Source organism: Crinia signifera, chromosome 1 (genome assembly GCF_055691185.1).
Source record: "Crinia signifera chromosome 1, ASM5569118v1, whole genome shotgun sequence".
Taxonomy (NCBI): domain Eukaryota; kingdom Metazoa; phylum Chordata; class Amphibia; order Anura; family Myobatrachidae; genus Crinia; species Crinia signifera.
Window position 1 is genome coordinate 372,650,668 of NC_139217.1, and position 15,265 is coordinate 372,665,932.

At 44.3% G+C, this 15,265-nt stretch overlaps 1 protein-coding gene across 1 annotated transcript in view; it reads left to right on the forward strand.

The window, feature by feature from the left end:
• LOC146010509 (piwi-like protein 1) overlaps positions 1-13,935 on the forward strand; it is a 187,223-nt gene extending 173,288 nt beyond the window's left edge. Inside the window, exons 20-21 of the mRNA XM_083151290.1 lie at positions 12,848-12,995; positions 13,073-13,935. Of these exons, the coding sequence (XP_083007416.1) occupies positions 12,848-12,995; positions 13,073-13,189 (265 nt within the window). The 3' untranslated portion in view covers positions 13,190-13,935. The remainder of the gene's footprint in view (positions 1-12,847; positions 12,996-13,072) is intronic.
• Positions 13,936-15,265: the final 1,330 nt, after the last annotated feature.

Sequence of the window (15,265 nt, forward strand, 5' to 3'; positions counted from 1 at the left end):
CAAAAATAAAAAATTTCGTATTTGTATTGATGGGACATTCGTATTTGTATTTACAAATAGGAATGAATACACCATCTATAGAACACGACAGGAATCACCATTCAAAAGAATGGTGGTTCCTGATTTACTAAGCGGCCGTATTGAGAATATGGCAACTAATTAGCGTAAAACGCCTGCGAATGGCCGGGCAAATACGACCGGAAAATACACTTTATTTTCCTGTCGTATTTGCAGGCTTCAGTGTTAAAAAAATAAATAAATGAAAAAAAAACGGCGTGGCGTCCCCGCCACGGCTGTAACCAGCACCAGGCTGAAAGAGCCGGAGCTGGTAATAAAAAATCAGGAAACCCAGCAAATAGGGGTTCCCTGATTTTTTTACAATCAAAGAAATCCATGGGGGTACCAAAGATCTGAAGAAATCCATGGGGGTACCTGTGGAAGAAAATCCAACTCACCAAGCTCCTCCTGCGAAGATCTGTCTGATGTAGTCCTGGTCTTCTGAAAATAACAATCACCGGCGATTCCGGCTGCTACCCGGGACGGACTGAGGAGAGACGCAGAGTTTCATCTTCCGTGCCTCTCCTCCGAATGATTCTATTGGCCGCCTAGTGGCCAATCAGGGGCCGACTTTCTCGGCTCCTGATTGGCTGCTAGGCGGCCAATAGAATCATTCGGAGGAGAAGCGTGGAAGATGAAACATCTCTGCGTCTCTCCGCAGTCCGTCTCGGGTAGCAGCCGGAATCGCCGGTGTTTGTTATTTTCAGAAGACCAGGACTACGTCAGACAGAAAAGGACAGATCTTCGCAGGAGGAGCTTGGTGAATTGGATTTTCTTCCACAGGTACCCCCATGGATTTCTTCTACGATCCCCATGGCAGCCATAACACTAGGATGTTCCCTTCCCCCATAGAATTAGACAGGATAATTTTTCTCTAGGACCGCCCACCTTGGGGTATAATAGCCTCCTCTTCCCCCTCCTCCATGTCTTTTTTTCCTGTCTCCGTTAGAGTTAGGACAGAGTAGGCTGTTATGTTTGTTTTAAGCAGGGTTACCTCACGCAGCATGGAGCTGAAGGGGTGGCTCCCCGGGGAGAAGAAGTGTCTAACTAGCTTTAGCTATGTTAGTGCAATGGTTCCTGCCTGTATACGCGATGTGAATAATGGTGACAGTCCCACGTGGAGCGGAGGTACCTGTAGTAGATGGACGCAGGGCGCCAGCGGGATCCTTGTGGCAGGGTGAAGCTGTGTGCGCGCTCCACGTGGAGTGGATGCAGACCGGCTGGAAGCCGCGTCTGCACGCTCCGGATACATCAGGCAGAAGGGGCGGAAGTGTGCGCGCGCGTCACTTCCGCCTGCAAACGCCGGGGGACGGGCGGTAAATGCTTCCCCGCGGAAACAAGGGGAAGCATATTGGTTCCGCTCGGCCATCCTGAATGAAGGTGATCCGGGGAACTGAGGGTTAAGGCGCCATATTTAAAGGTGCAAATGGACAGCGTGCCTTACACTGATCTCAGTGCCTGGCTGTTTTTGACTGCTGTGTGCATCATGGATGAGCCTTCTCCCCATAAGCCGGATAATGCCCCTCAGAGGTAAGCCCTTGGTTTTTGTGGGCATTAGCTGTTTATTTGTAGCATTTTATTACAGAATAGTACTTAGTAAACTCTCTTTTGTAGTGTGCCTATAGAACAGGATGAGGATGTACCTGCTATTCCTAAGAAGAGAACAGCCAAAAAGAAATTTATACAGACTAATTGCATGTCATGTGACAAATCATTTGCATCTGCCCAGAAGAAATCTCTATGTGGAGAATGTGAGTCCAGACAGGACAGATTAGAAAAGAAAGAAAAGAAGTCAGATGTTCTTAGAGAACTCATGGACTGGATGAAAGAGTCCTTTGTGTCAAAGCAGGAGTTTGCTCAGTCACAGACCCAGAAAAGATCCAGAACCCAGGCGGAGTTTAGCCAGGAGGAGGATACAATTGAAGAGATAGAGGGTGATAGAAGGGATTCTACAGATGAAGGTGAAGTTGAAGATGTAAGATCTTTTAATTTGGAGCTGGTGGAAAATGTATTAAAAAACATCTATAAAGCTATGAATTATAAAGAAGAACCAGGTACGTCGGAGAAGAACCCCCTATTTGAAGATAGGGAGAAGAAGGGAAGAACGTTCCCGGTTCACAAAATGGTAAGAGATACCATTTCCAAAGAATGGACGAATATGGATAAAAAGCTGACTCTGGGAAATCGTATTGAGAAGATGTATCCGTATAAGGATGATGAGTTCCTGGGATGGTGCTCTATCCCTAAGGTGGACGCTGCTGTAGCAGAGCTGACCTCCAAGTCTACTATTCCGGTGGAGGACGCAGCAGCATTCAAAGACTCAATGGATAGAAAAATTGAGAACGGACTTAGGAAGGTTCATACGGCCTCAGCTGGGTCTCTTAAGGCTACGGTAGCAGTCGCATCGGTGTCCAGGGCCCTGAGACTGTGGGCGACTAACCTACAGACAGACGTGGAGGAAAGAATATCTAAACATTATGTATTGAAGAGTTTGGAGGTGATGCAGAAATCCATAGATTACCTGTGCGAGGCCTCCCTAGATTCAGTGGCCTTTGCAGCGAAGACTATGGCAGCAGGGGTAACCGCAAGGAGGGCCCTGTGGCTAAAACCCTGGAGCGCTGACGCGAATTCCAAGAACAAGCTGACTACTCTGCAGTTTGAAGGGAAATTTCTTTTCGGCTCAAACCTGGACGCTATGATACAGAGATTGTCAGGAGGGAAATCTGTACGTCTCCCGCAGGACAGGAAGAGTCGCTTCCCGTACCCCAGCACGACCAAGCAATCCTATAGGGACTCTAGGAGTTATAGGCCTGGTAGGCCTTACTATAGGAGAGGTGGAGCAAGCACTTCAAGGCAAGCCTTCCGCCAGCCCTTTCGAGGACGCTTCCAACCTGACAGAGGAAGATCATGACTATGCCCAGGAGGCAGTGATAGGAGCCAGACTCCTCCAATTCAGGAGCCAATGGGAGAGTACCATATCCGACAGATGGGTACTGAAGATAATCCAACAGGGTTATCATATCGAGTTTATGGAAATCCCACTACAGAACAGATTCCTGACGTCCAGAGTACCTATAGAAAAAGAAAAAAGGTCAGCTTTATGCTCCAAGATAAGCCAACTACTGAAGCAAGGAGCGATCGAGTTTGTACCCGAGGTTTACCACAAGAAGGGATTCTACTCCAACCTATTCTTAGTAGAAAAAAGCAGTGGAGGTTTCAGGACAATCCTGGATCTCAGGGACCTGAACTGTTTTATCAAGAAAATGAAGTTTCGCATGGAGTGTCTGTCATCCATAGTGACAGGCATAAGACAGGGCGAGTACTTAGTGTCAATCGACCTCAAGGACGCTTATTACCATATCCCGATTTGTATGGAACACAGAAGGTTCCTAAGATTTCATGTGGCCGGCCAGCATCTCCAATTCACGTGCCTCCCGTTTGGGTTGAGGACATCCCCAAGAGTCTTCACCAAAGTCTTGATTACGCTGGTAGCGGAGATGAGAAAACAGAAGGTCCAGATCTGGCCATACTTGGACGACTTATTGATAGCTGGGAGCTCAGTGGACGAGCTGAAGCAAAGCTTGAACCTGGTCACAGAGACACTGCAGAGCCACGGATGGGTCATAAACAGAGACAAAAGTCAGTTGATACCGACCAGAAATATTCTTTTTTTGGGGGTAAGGATAGATACCAGAAACTATTCTGTAGCCCTATCTCTCGAGAGGTGCATGAAAATAAGGGAGCTAATTCTGGAAGTCCTGCAAGGAAGGAAAATTCCCCTAATAAAAGCAGTACAGTTACTAGGAATGATGGTCTCCTGTATAAAAGTCATTCCATGGGCACAGTGGAACTCGAGACAGCTTCAGTGGTTTCTTCTGCCCTTACTAAAAAGAGGACTAAGGGATCAACATATGATAAAGTTATCAAGCCAGGTGAAGCAATCTCTTGGTTGGTGGCTCCAAGACTTGGAAAACAAGACATCAAGTTTGGAGAACCCGCAGTTCTTGGTCCTGACCACGGACGCCAGCTTAGTGGGGTGGGGAGGTCACCTCGAAAAGATGTCGGTCCAGGGAACTTGGTCCAAGGAAGAAGCAAGGAACTCTTCCAATCTCAGAGAACTGCAGGCAGTCTGGGAGGCTATGTGTCAACTAAGACCCAAGATTCGGGGCACCCATCTGAAGATTATGTCCGACAACGTGACTGTAGTCGCTCACATAAACCATCAAGGCGGGACCAGAAGCCTGAAACTGATGAGGATGTCGGAAGAAATTATGAAGTGGTCGGAGAACAACCTAAGGTCAATCTCGGCAACCTATATTCCAGGCAAGAAAAATGTCATAGCAGACTACCTGAGTCGCAAGACTATATTGCCGGGAGAATGGGAGTTGAACAGCGAGGTTTTTCTGCAGACAACAAGAATCTTTGGAACACCGGAAGTGGACCTGATGGCCACCTATTTGAACAGAAAGGTGAGCGAATTCTACGCAAAGTATTATCATCCACAGGCGAAGACGTTAGACACTTTCTCAATCAAGTGGACATTCAAACTGGGATACCTGTTCCCGCCATTCCCAATGATATCCAAAGTATTGAAAAAGATCAGAGAAGACCAAGTAATAGTGCTGATAATTCTTCCACATTGGCCAAGAAGAGCCTGGTTTTCCAATGTCTTAAGGATGGCGATACAGGGACCATGGCAGCTGCCCAACAGGCGGGACCTTCTTCATCAGGGGCCTATGCTGCACCCAGAGCCGGCAAGTTTACAACTAGAGGCGTGGAAATTGAGCGGCAGATCCTAAAGAGACACAATTTGTCACCCCAAGTGATTGAAATGATGCTGAGGGCCAGAAAGAAGGTTTCATCGGAGGCCTACTATAAAACCTGGTATAGGTTTATTAGTTGGGGACAGTTCAAAGATAACTGTTTGGACATTCCTACTGACCAAGTATTACAGTTCTTGTTTGAAGGTTTCCAGATGGGTTTGGCCACAGCGACGATTAAGGCACAGATATCTGCATTAAGTGTGTTACTGGACAGACCTCTAGCAGAAGAAAGAATTGTTAAAAGGTTTGGTAGGGCGATGAAAAGGATCAGGCCACCGATAAAATCAATTGTCGCCCCCTGGGATCTAAACCTGCTTCTGACGGTGTTAACAAAGGATCCCTTTGAACCACTTGAAGACTGCCCGCTAAAATATCTAACTTGGAAAGTGGTGTTCCTAGTAGCTGTGACTTCAGCACGACGGGTTAGTGAGCTTCAGGCACTGTGGATGGAGGAACCATACTTGATAATCTTCCCTAATAGGGTAGTATTACGGACACATCCAGACTTCGTCCCCAAAGTAGTGTCAGCGTTTCATCTGAACCAGGAGATAACCTTACCTGATTTCTATCCTCAGCCTAAAGGTAGAGAAGAAGAGGCGTGGCACACGTTAGACCTGGTGAGAGGGATAACGTTGTATCTGGAGAGAACGAAGCCTTTCAGGTTAACTAAACACCTGTTTGTGATTCCGGAAGGAATAAAAAAGGGTAAAGCGCCGGTGAAGCAGACCATATCTCGGTGGATTAGAGAGACCATCTTATTCGCTTATAAGAAGGAAGGCAAAGCACCACCTTCCATAGTACAGGCACACTCTACCCGGGCAGTGTCTACCTCATGGGCGAATAAGGCGAAGGCGTCAACAGCTGAGATCTGTAAGGCAGCAACATGGTCGTCCATCCATACGTTCTCAAACCATTATTCACTCAACGTTTCTACTGCCCACTTTGGGACGCATGTGTTACAAGAAGCCCTTACGGGTGAATGACTATATATATATATAAAATATTTCATGCAGTATCTAGCCCTCCCGTGTGTTTACTTGGGTATGTCCCAGTGTTATGGCTGCCATGGGGATCGTAGAAGAAAGAGTCGAATTATACTCACCGATAATTCCTTTTTCTTCCTAGAGATCCCATGGCAGCCACTGGTTTGCCCTCCCTGTGTTATGTATTTTTCTCCAGGACATATTCGGAGACAAGAAAAGACATGGAGGAGGGGGAAGAGGAGGCTATTATACCCCAAGGTGGGCGGTCCTAGAGAAAAATTATCCTGTCTAATTCTATGGGGGAAGGGAACATCCCAGTGTTATGGCTGCCATGGGATCTCTAGGAAGAAAAAGGAATTATCGGTGAGTATAATTCGACTCTTTCTTCAGATCCAGGACCCAGGAACCAATACCCCGGACTCTGCAGCCCCGGTCCCAGGAACCAAGGCACTGGACCATGGGACCCTGGACCATGGACCATGGAGGCCCGGAGCACCGGACCCTGGGACCTACCAACGGGATCAAGATAGGCAAGTATCAGTATGTGTGGGCTTTAGATGTATTTATTTTTCAGGTGTCAGTGTGTGTTATTTGACTATTTTTAATACTGTGGAACTACAAGTGCTAGCGGGCCCTTTAATGCCCCGCATGCTAGGACTTGTGGTTCTCCAAGTCTCAGCATGCGGGGGAGGCTTGCTGGGACTCATAGTTCCACAGTATTAAACTATAGTTTATTCTTTATTTTACACTGAAATCAGCCCGGTGACCACCACTCCAGGGTCACCGGGGACAGCACCAGGCTTCAGCCTGGTCAGGTAAATCCTGGAGGGGGGGACCCCTTCATTGGGGGGGTCCCCACTACCCCAGGACCCCTGGCCAGGCTGACTGGTCAGTAGGGTGATGTTTTGGCTGCTGGACCTTTATATAAAAAGTGTCCCCCGGCTGTGACATTACCCTGCTGGCTGGTTTGGCCTGGGGCTGGTTCTTAAAATACGGGGGACCCCTACTCATTTTGTCCCCCATATTTTGGGAACCAGCCCTGGGCATGGAGCCTGGGGCTGGTTGTAAAAAATCGGGGAACCCCTATTTTCCAGGTTTCCTGATTTTTTATTACCAGCCTGGTGCTGGTTACGGCTGTGGTGGGCACCCCACGCCGTTTGTTTTTTTCCGTGCAGCCTGCCTGTACAAATTCGTATTAGCGGCTGTACATACGGCTACTAATATGAATAGTTACACCATCGGAGGGTTACAAAGCAGTCGTATTTGACTGTTTTGTAAATTCCCCTCCGGAACACGACTTTGCATACGGCTGAAACAGCCGTATGCAGTCACATTAATTCGTATTAAGAATACGAATACGAAATTTTGTATTCATATTCTTAGTAAATTTACCCCAAAATGCTCTAAGTCGGACCTAATTAGAGCTGGTGGATGTTTGGGTGAGTTATATTTATCAATGTTCAAAATCAATTACAAGTACACAATTACAGGAAATTTGTAACTTTGTATAAAAATGTTATAAAAATAATATTTGATCTGTCAAAATAGATCATGTTATTTTTGCACTTTTCCCTGTACAATGCACCTTATTCATAATAGGGTGCAAATAGGACGCAGAGGTAGCTTCTGATTAAAATTATATGCAGCATGCCTATATTGCTGCTAAATCGGCATAAAAAATATTATGTTACAGTGTTTCCAGTGAAAACATTGGTTTGTACACTGCGAGTGTACATTGTACACTTGCATACAAAGATATGCGGCATGCCTATATTCTATGCGTAATGCAACTGTATCCTCATACCAACAGTGGTTTGCTGGAAAGCAGTGAAGATCCATTCACAATTATATACAGAATAAAGGCATAATAGGCACTGTGATTAAGATGCATTTGAAAGGGTAGAAAAGTGCAGAAATGACAAGTACAGTTCTATTTTTTAACCCCATGCACACTGTTTATTTGTTGCAAATGTGCTGTAATTGTGTACTTAATTTACCTAATTTCCAAATGTAATGTATCTCCTCACACACGCATTACATCCCTGCCTGTAAATGTTATACTATGGGCGGTATTCAATGCCGCTGGTGAGGGGGTTAAACAGCGAGGATGGCTCCAGGTGGGTTGCGGGCGCCGTTTGCAGCTAACATAGTCCGCAGGGGGTGGGGGGCGGGCTCACTTGCTCTTTTCCTGAGGCCACTTTCTTCCAGCTCCTCTGGCGACGGGTGGCACTGGCTGCTTACCTACTTATCCTGCAGCTCAGTACTGCCCGCCAGTGGCCGGCGCCCATAGGCAAATGCCTGAAGCTGCCTAGTGGTGGCGCCAGCCCTGGTCACACACACTCAAAACTAGTCATACACCCTGTGGCGATATACAGTAATCCCTTCATAAATTTTCAGCTGCTGCTGCTGAATGATAAGTACTGGTGTGTGTCTGGTTCATCCCTGCTTAACTATGCATGTATTAGGAATTGTATCGGTGTCAGACAATTACTCCAACCTATGCTTTATTTCACACAGCCTGAATTTTCTCTGTGTGGAATGACCTCAACTGTTCATAAATTGATGCAGTATTTATTTTTAATCCTAAAGATTTAACCCAAACTTACATGTGTGTCCTCATACATCTAGCCTCAGTGCACCCTGACATGAGATGCCTGGCAGGAGTGAGCCATTATGATCTTTGTAGATCATCGGTATTATTTACGGTATCTTAATGACTTTTTGTCAAACTGTCGTTTCCTCCCATCTGTTACCAGGTTCTTTGGGGTAGATTTATTAAGTTCGGTAAAGTGATAAAGTGTCTGGTTTTTATCACCGGTCAATCAGCTCCTACCTGTCATTTTTCAAACCAAGCCAGCCACTGGCCAATCAGCTCCTAACTGTGAAGTTACAAGCCTGTAACTTCACAGTTAGGAGCTGATTGGCCGGTGATAAAAAACAGACAGTTTATCACTTCACTGAGCTTAATAAATCTGCCCCTTAGTTCCAACCAGCCACATTAGACAATAAATCTTTAGGTGTATGGCCAGCTTTAATTTACCAAATCGTTTACATAAAATCAAGCAAATCATCTCAGTTCGATCACTGACTGGTACAGACCGCACTCTGAGAAACAATCGTTTTCTGTAGAAGTCCACTTCACCCAATTTCTTTGGAGGCCTAAGAAAATGTTCACTCCGTTGACAATCCTATCATTTGTCCTACCTTATAAATTTGAAAGCAGTTGAGAGTTTTGCCACCATTCTCCTCTGTCCCCTCTCCTGTGCCTTTAGCTATATACGACTCTATATATATATATATATATATATAGATAGATATATAGATAGATAGATATATGTATATATATCTATATGCATGCCCGGCTGTGTCACGGCAGCGCCACTGTCCATTACCCCCAGGAATTTAATTTTATCTAAAGATCGATTCTATATGCATGCCCGGCTGTGTTTGTTACACTACTGGAGTGTACAAGTACCTGACGCAGTGCATCAGGCCCTAATGTATAATACGCTTTCCTGCATGATGAGCCGGGCCCCGCCTCCGATCCGCCCACTTCTTCAGTAGAGTTGACTAGTTACTGCGCCATCTCTGCAGCACCGAGTTTCTTTGCCTGGTTATAGGCTCCTGTCAAGGTATATCCATCTCTAGTCTAGAGAAAAAAAGTTTGCACAGATTGTCACTATATCATCTTGAAATACTGACATTAATAGTTGCCAGGACCTCACATTATCAATGGCTATACCACACACAGCCTGGCAGCCATTGATGATGACGATTACGATGTATGGCTGTGTGTGGTACAGATTTTGTACCACACACAGCCATACATCGTAATCATCATCATCAATGGCTGCCAGGCTGTGTACCATACTAGCAGGATATATCTTAATTTTCTGGGGGTAAAGTATGTATTAAAATTATATGATTTCCTTCCTTTCAAGTCAAGGGGGTAACGTCTGTGTATCGAAATATATTTTGGGGTAAAAGGTAAAAAAGTTCCCTGACCCCTAGAAGATAATTGTATAAATTTGTAGGAAAATGTAAAACTGTCTTATAAAGATATAATGAATTCTGTGGAGTGAGAATCTTGTAAGGAAGAATGTAAATTCAGGGAGCAACTTAAAAGGAGAATATTATATGGGGCTTTGTCCAGTTATGCAAGTCTTTGTGGTCCTGTCCAGGAACAAATTGCAGATTGTTTACTAGTTTGTGAACCTATGGACAGTGAGGGGAGGACATGCTGGGGATTGTAGCTGAACAAGCGGCATGATAGTACATTGCCTGATGCGGAGAGATTGCTGCTACTTCTCTACAGAACGTTCCCTGCATGCGCATACTTACAAGAGTGTTTGTTTTTACTGAAAGCCATCTCACTCTGCCCAAAGACCTTACAAGCTTCCTAAAATTGGTGATATGTAAGAAAACAAATGATTCTCTTTGTATAGTCTGAGACCTATCAACTAAGAATCAAACCCACCTAGTGGCAGTGAACAACAGTGACCGATGCCAGTGTTTTTTCTATTACTGCGCATGTTATTGGGATTTTTCGTATGGACTATTTCCCTGTCATGTTTATCACCATCCAACAGGGGAGGTTCAATTTTTAGTGCTGGCAGTTGTCTTCTTTGCACCCAATGGAGCTATTCAATTGTTGCTCCTGTCCGGCATGATGAGTCATTGGCGCCAGCATTTCAGTTTGCACTTCCTGGGTCCTGTAAGCTTAGTCACATTCAGCTCTTCCAGCCGCCCCCCAGTGCGCTAACAGGCCGCTCACCTCCTCTGATGAAAGCGGCTGTCAGCTCAGCTCTTACAGCTGCATACCATCCCTTGCCGCTCTCAGCTTGTCAATGCGGCGGATGGTGGCACAAGGGCACACAATACAATATGTTAAAGGGGTAAGGTGCATGAATGAGTTAAAAAAAAACTGGGCAGGGCGCAGCACCCTGCAGTGAACACTAGAACATGTGCATAGTTTTTTTTGTTTCTACAATTTAGATTTCAGCTAAACACGCCACACCATAATCTTACTCTCTGCACATGTTACATCTGCCCCAACTGCAGTGCACATGGTTTTGCCCATTTTGAGAACAAATTTGTCCTGCGATCATGTCTGAATTAGGCCCATTGTACAGACATTCTAGGGTATACCATTACAATATATATGTATCTTGGTTATATACAGTATGTTTGTGATTACTGCGCATGTGCAAGAGATGAGAATAGATAATGCTGTGTTGTACTAGCCAGTGCTTGGAACCAGTATGTAACTAATCTGTGCTAAAATCCAGCAACCAATGCCCAGATTCTAGTATACAAGTATATGCAGGCTCTCGACAAAACCCCTCAGACATTTGACAGAACCTGAGAATGAAGTAAGGTGTCTCCTTGTATATTGACTGATCCTGGTGTCTGATAAGAGATGCAAGTGGATAAATTGGACAAAAGTTGAGTACAATATATACTTATCTATAATATGTAAATATAATTGTTTGGTACTCAATCCATTGGATACATGTAATACTGTAGTATTTCACTTTGATCAGAAAGGAACCCACAGTAAACACGATTTGAAGTGTATTTGGATTTTAATTTTAGAATTTAGCAGAGCATCAGTCCTATTTCCTTTTTCATAGAACTTTTGCAGAGCCCACAGAAGAGTGGGCCCACAGAATTCAGCTCTTCCAGCCACCCCCCAGTGCGCTAACAGGCCGCTCCCCTCCTCTGATGAAAGCGGCTGTCAGCTCAAACAAAAAAATGTTCATCGATATGAGATTCTAAATCTTGTATACTTTCTTTCACAGCTTCTCCTTGGCAGATGCTGTATTTGTGGGATGTCAGGACACATTTTGGTCGAAGGCATAGGTTTCCCAGGCTAGTTTTCTTGATTGAGCAATAACATCTCATTGAGAAGCCAGTATGATTGACTCTAGTGAAATGGTTAGCATTACTGCCTCACAGCACTGAGGTCATGGGTTTGATTCCCGCCATCACTCTAACTGTGGGGAGTTTGTATATCCTCCCCGTACTTGCGTGGGTTTCCTCCGGGTACTCCGGTTTCCTCCTACAATCCCAAAATATACTGGTAGGTTAATTAGCTTCCAACAAAATTAACCCTAGAATGGCTGTGTGTGCATGTACATGTGGTAGGGAATATAGATTGCAAGCTCCTCTGGGGTAGGGACTGATGTGAATGTTCAAATATTCTCTGTAAAGCCCTGCGGAATATGTGTGCGCTATATAAGAAACTGTAAATAAATTGTATAACAGCAACACAATTGCCCTAGAAAATGGGAGCACTCTTCTTTTATGCAGCTAAACAATTGTCAAAATAAATCTCTTAATTAGTGTGTATGTGTGTCTATGTATTAACTGTGTATGGCTATACCCTCTCAGAGCGCAAGCAACAACAGCTCCTGATATAAGGTGATGGGGACAGCCTTAGGAGAGGGGGATTAGCAGGCAGGCTCAGTATGAGGGGGGGATGTAGCAGAAATTGAGCATACACAGCATTGGGTTTGTTAAATTAGTGTGTATATAGTGGTCACTCAGCACCTCTTTAATGACAACAGATGAATCCCCCAAGCCCTATTCAATTACGATCTAAATTGTAGACACGCACAAGGTCGAGACAGGCTGAAAGGTTGACATAGAGATGGGACGCACATATAAAGGTCAACATATGATTTTAAATGTTTTTTTTGTGTAAATTTGTACATTTCATCACGCGGTCCCCAAATTAATTATTCATGTTATGAATAATATGAGTATTGCTATTCAGAAGATGGGTTACATGTGTGTGCTTCTCTATCCATAATCAAGAGTCATTTTGTTCATTTCAAGATAGTATAGTTTAACAATTTCTTCAATTCTGTTAAATATTACCAACATATGTATTAGCTATTACATGATTATAGGAATCTGTATTTTTTTTTTGTTCTTAGAAATATGATTTATTGTCATTATAAAATAATCTGTTTGTGCTAGGTATGACTTCTTCATTATCAGTCAATCCGTAAGACAAGGGACAGTTTCTCCCACTCACTACAATGTGGTGTATGACAGCGCAGCCTTGAAGCCAGATTATATGCAGAGACTAACTTACAAACTCTGTCATCTTTACTATAATTGGCCTGTGAGTATCAATGTTTTTTTAATGTACACTATTTTATTTAGTATGTAACAAGCTAAGTTTTACCATTTCTTTTCTAGGGAGTTATCAGAGTGCCTGCACCTTGCCAGTATGCCCATAAACTAGTGTTTTTGGTGGGCCAAAGTGTGCACAGAGAGCCGCATCTGTCACTTGCTGACCGCCTTTACTATCTCTAGGCTTGAAGAATGCCAACTGTACGTTTATTGTTCAGCCAGTGTTATATTTTCCTCTATAGTTTGTATAGAAAGACTTTGAAAAGCCTTGGTACAGTGTATACCGTAAATTGCTGCAAGGAATAAAATGGTTAGTGTATTATCAATACAATGTAGGTGCACAATCATACCGAAGTTATTTTATTATAGCAATAAATTGCAATAATGTTCTATTGTGAAGGTTGTGAAATATATGATTATGTGTGAGGTTATCTCTTCACTTGTTATGTTGAGGTTGTCAACTTGAACAGTTTGCAATGAAGCTCAAGATTGAACAAATTAGTTAAGTATTCAGATATTTGTGCCTTTCAAAGGAATTTAATCCAATCAAATCCTTTGCCTCGGCTGTGCCTTTGAGAAGGACACGGGAACCCATATGGTCATTGGTAGTTCTCTTTAATCCGTTTTGGTTTATCTTTAACTATTATGAAAAGTCATGTGGTGCATGACAATTAAGGGAGATGATTTGCAAAGTAAAATAATTTGGAGGATTATGATGCCAAATTCGCCCTTTGTTAGGAAGTGTAGCCTATTATGTTGAGTTGTGGTTTAATTTACACTAGATGTAGCCATATGTATTTTGTTTGTTATTTACATGTTAAAGCTTACAAAGTCTCCTTATGTTAGAATTAATGTTGGTTAATTGCATTTGTGTAATCCAGTTGTGTTTGAAAATACCAATAAAAAAGAAAAACATTATTTTATTTACAGTATGTATATCTGGAATTTTCATTTGCCACTTATGCATAATTAAAAGATTTGTGGTTAACCAAAAAGTGGCCCCCTTACACACCCACATTCTCAGTTTGACACCCTCTGTCGGCCCATCGGGAATCTACACTGGAAAAAGGGGGTGGTTAAGGGATTAACAGTCCGCCCATGGATCTGCCTCTACCTGTTCTGCACCTACTTTTCATAAGGTTTGTTACATTCAATGTGTGTCTGCACAGAAAATCACCTCCAAATCAGCAGAGAGGCCTCACACCTTAGTCTTGCTGGAATCAGTTGACACTGTCAAATAGGCAATTGTACATAAGTAACAAAATTGTGCCAGAGAGAGGGGAGCTCGGAGAGTGAATCCAGTGGAGGGGTAAAAAGGGGCAGGTGTAAGAAAGTAGAGAAGTTGTTAGGTTGTGAGAGGTTGTGTAGTAAGATGATGACTGCAGACATTGTAGTCACTGATGGAAATAAATTGATGGTGTATTGGGAAGAGTTGGAGCAGGTTTCTGGTGTGTATTTGACTTGGTATCAGGAAATGTCTTAACCCCTTCCCGACAATTGACGTACATTTACGTCATGGTCGGGAAGTACTTCCCGACACATGGCGTAAATGTACGTCATGGCATTTAACTGTCACCGCGTCTATAGACGCGGTGACAGTTTCAACATGTCTGCTGTCCCTGACAGCAGACATGTCCGTGCATGCCCAGGGGGGGCTGCGATGCCGCCCCCCCCCGTCGGCGATCGCTGTGATTGGCTGTTCAGTGTGAACAGCCAATTACAGCGTTTTCCTGTGTCACCGGCGAATAACGTTCGCCGGTGACACGGGATCGGAGGTGATTGGTGCTGTAAAGTACAGCACCAATCACCGCGGGGTGTAAGGGTGACACTGGTGTCACCCCACCTCACCCCGCCCGCCCCCAAAGGCCGTGATTGGTCCGTCGGACCGACGGACCAATCACAGCCATGGAGGGGGGTTTAAACTAACGGTGACTGCACTGCAGACGCCATTCCGGTCTGGAATAGCGTGCAGTGCGGTCACCGTGCCGAGCTGTCGCCATTTACTGACCAGAACCTTGCAAAATACTTACCTGATCACTGCAAATATCTTGCCTGCTTCATCACTGCTTGTGTGTGCTGGATGCTTCCTGGATCCTGTTACTTGTGACTTCCTGTGCTGCAGTGTAATAGCGTTAGTTAGATAGAGAGAGATAGAGAGAGAGATAGAGAGAGATAGTGTCAGAGAGTGCTATATTTTGTGCTGCTGCAGTGTGATATAGTTATAGAGAGAGAGATAGAGAGAGATAGAGAGGCCTAGTG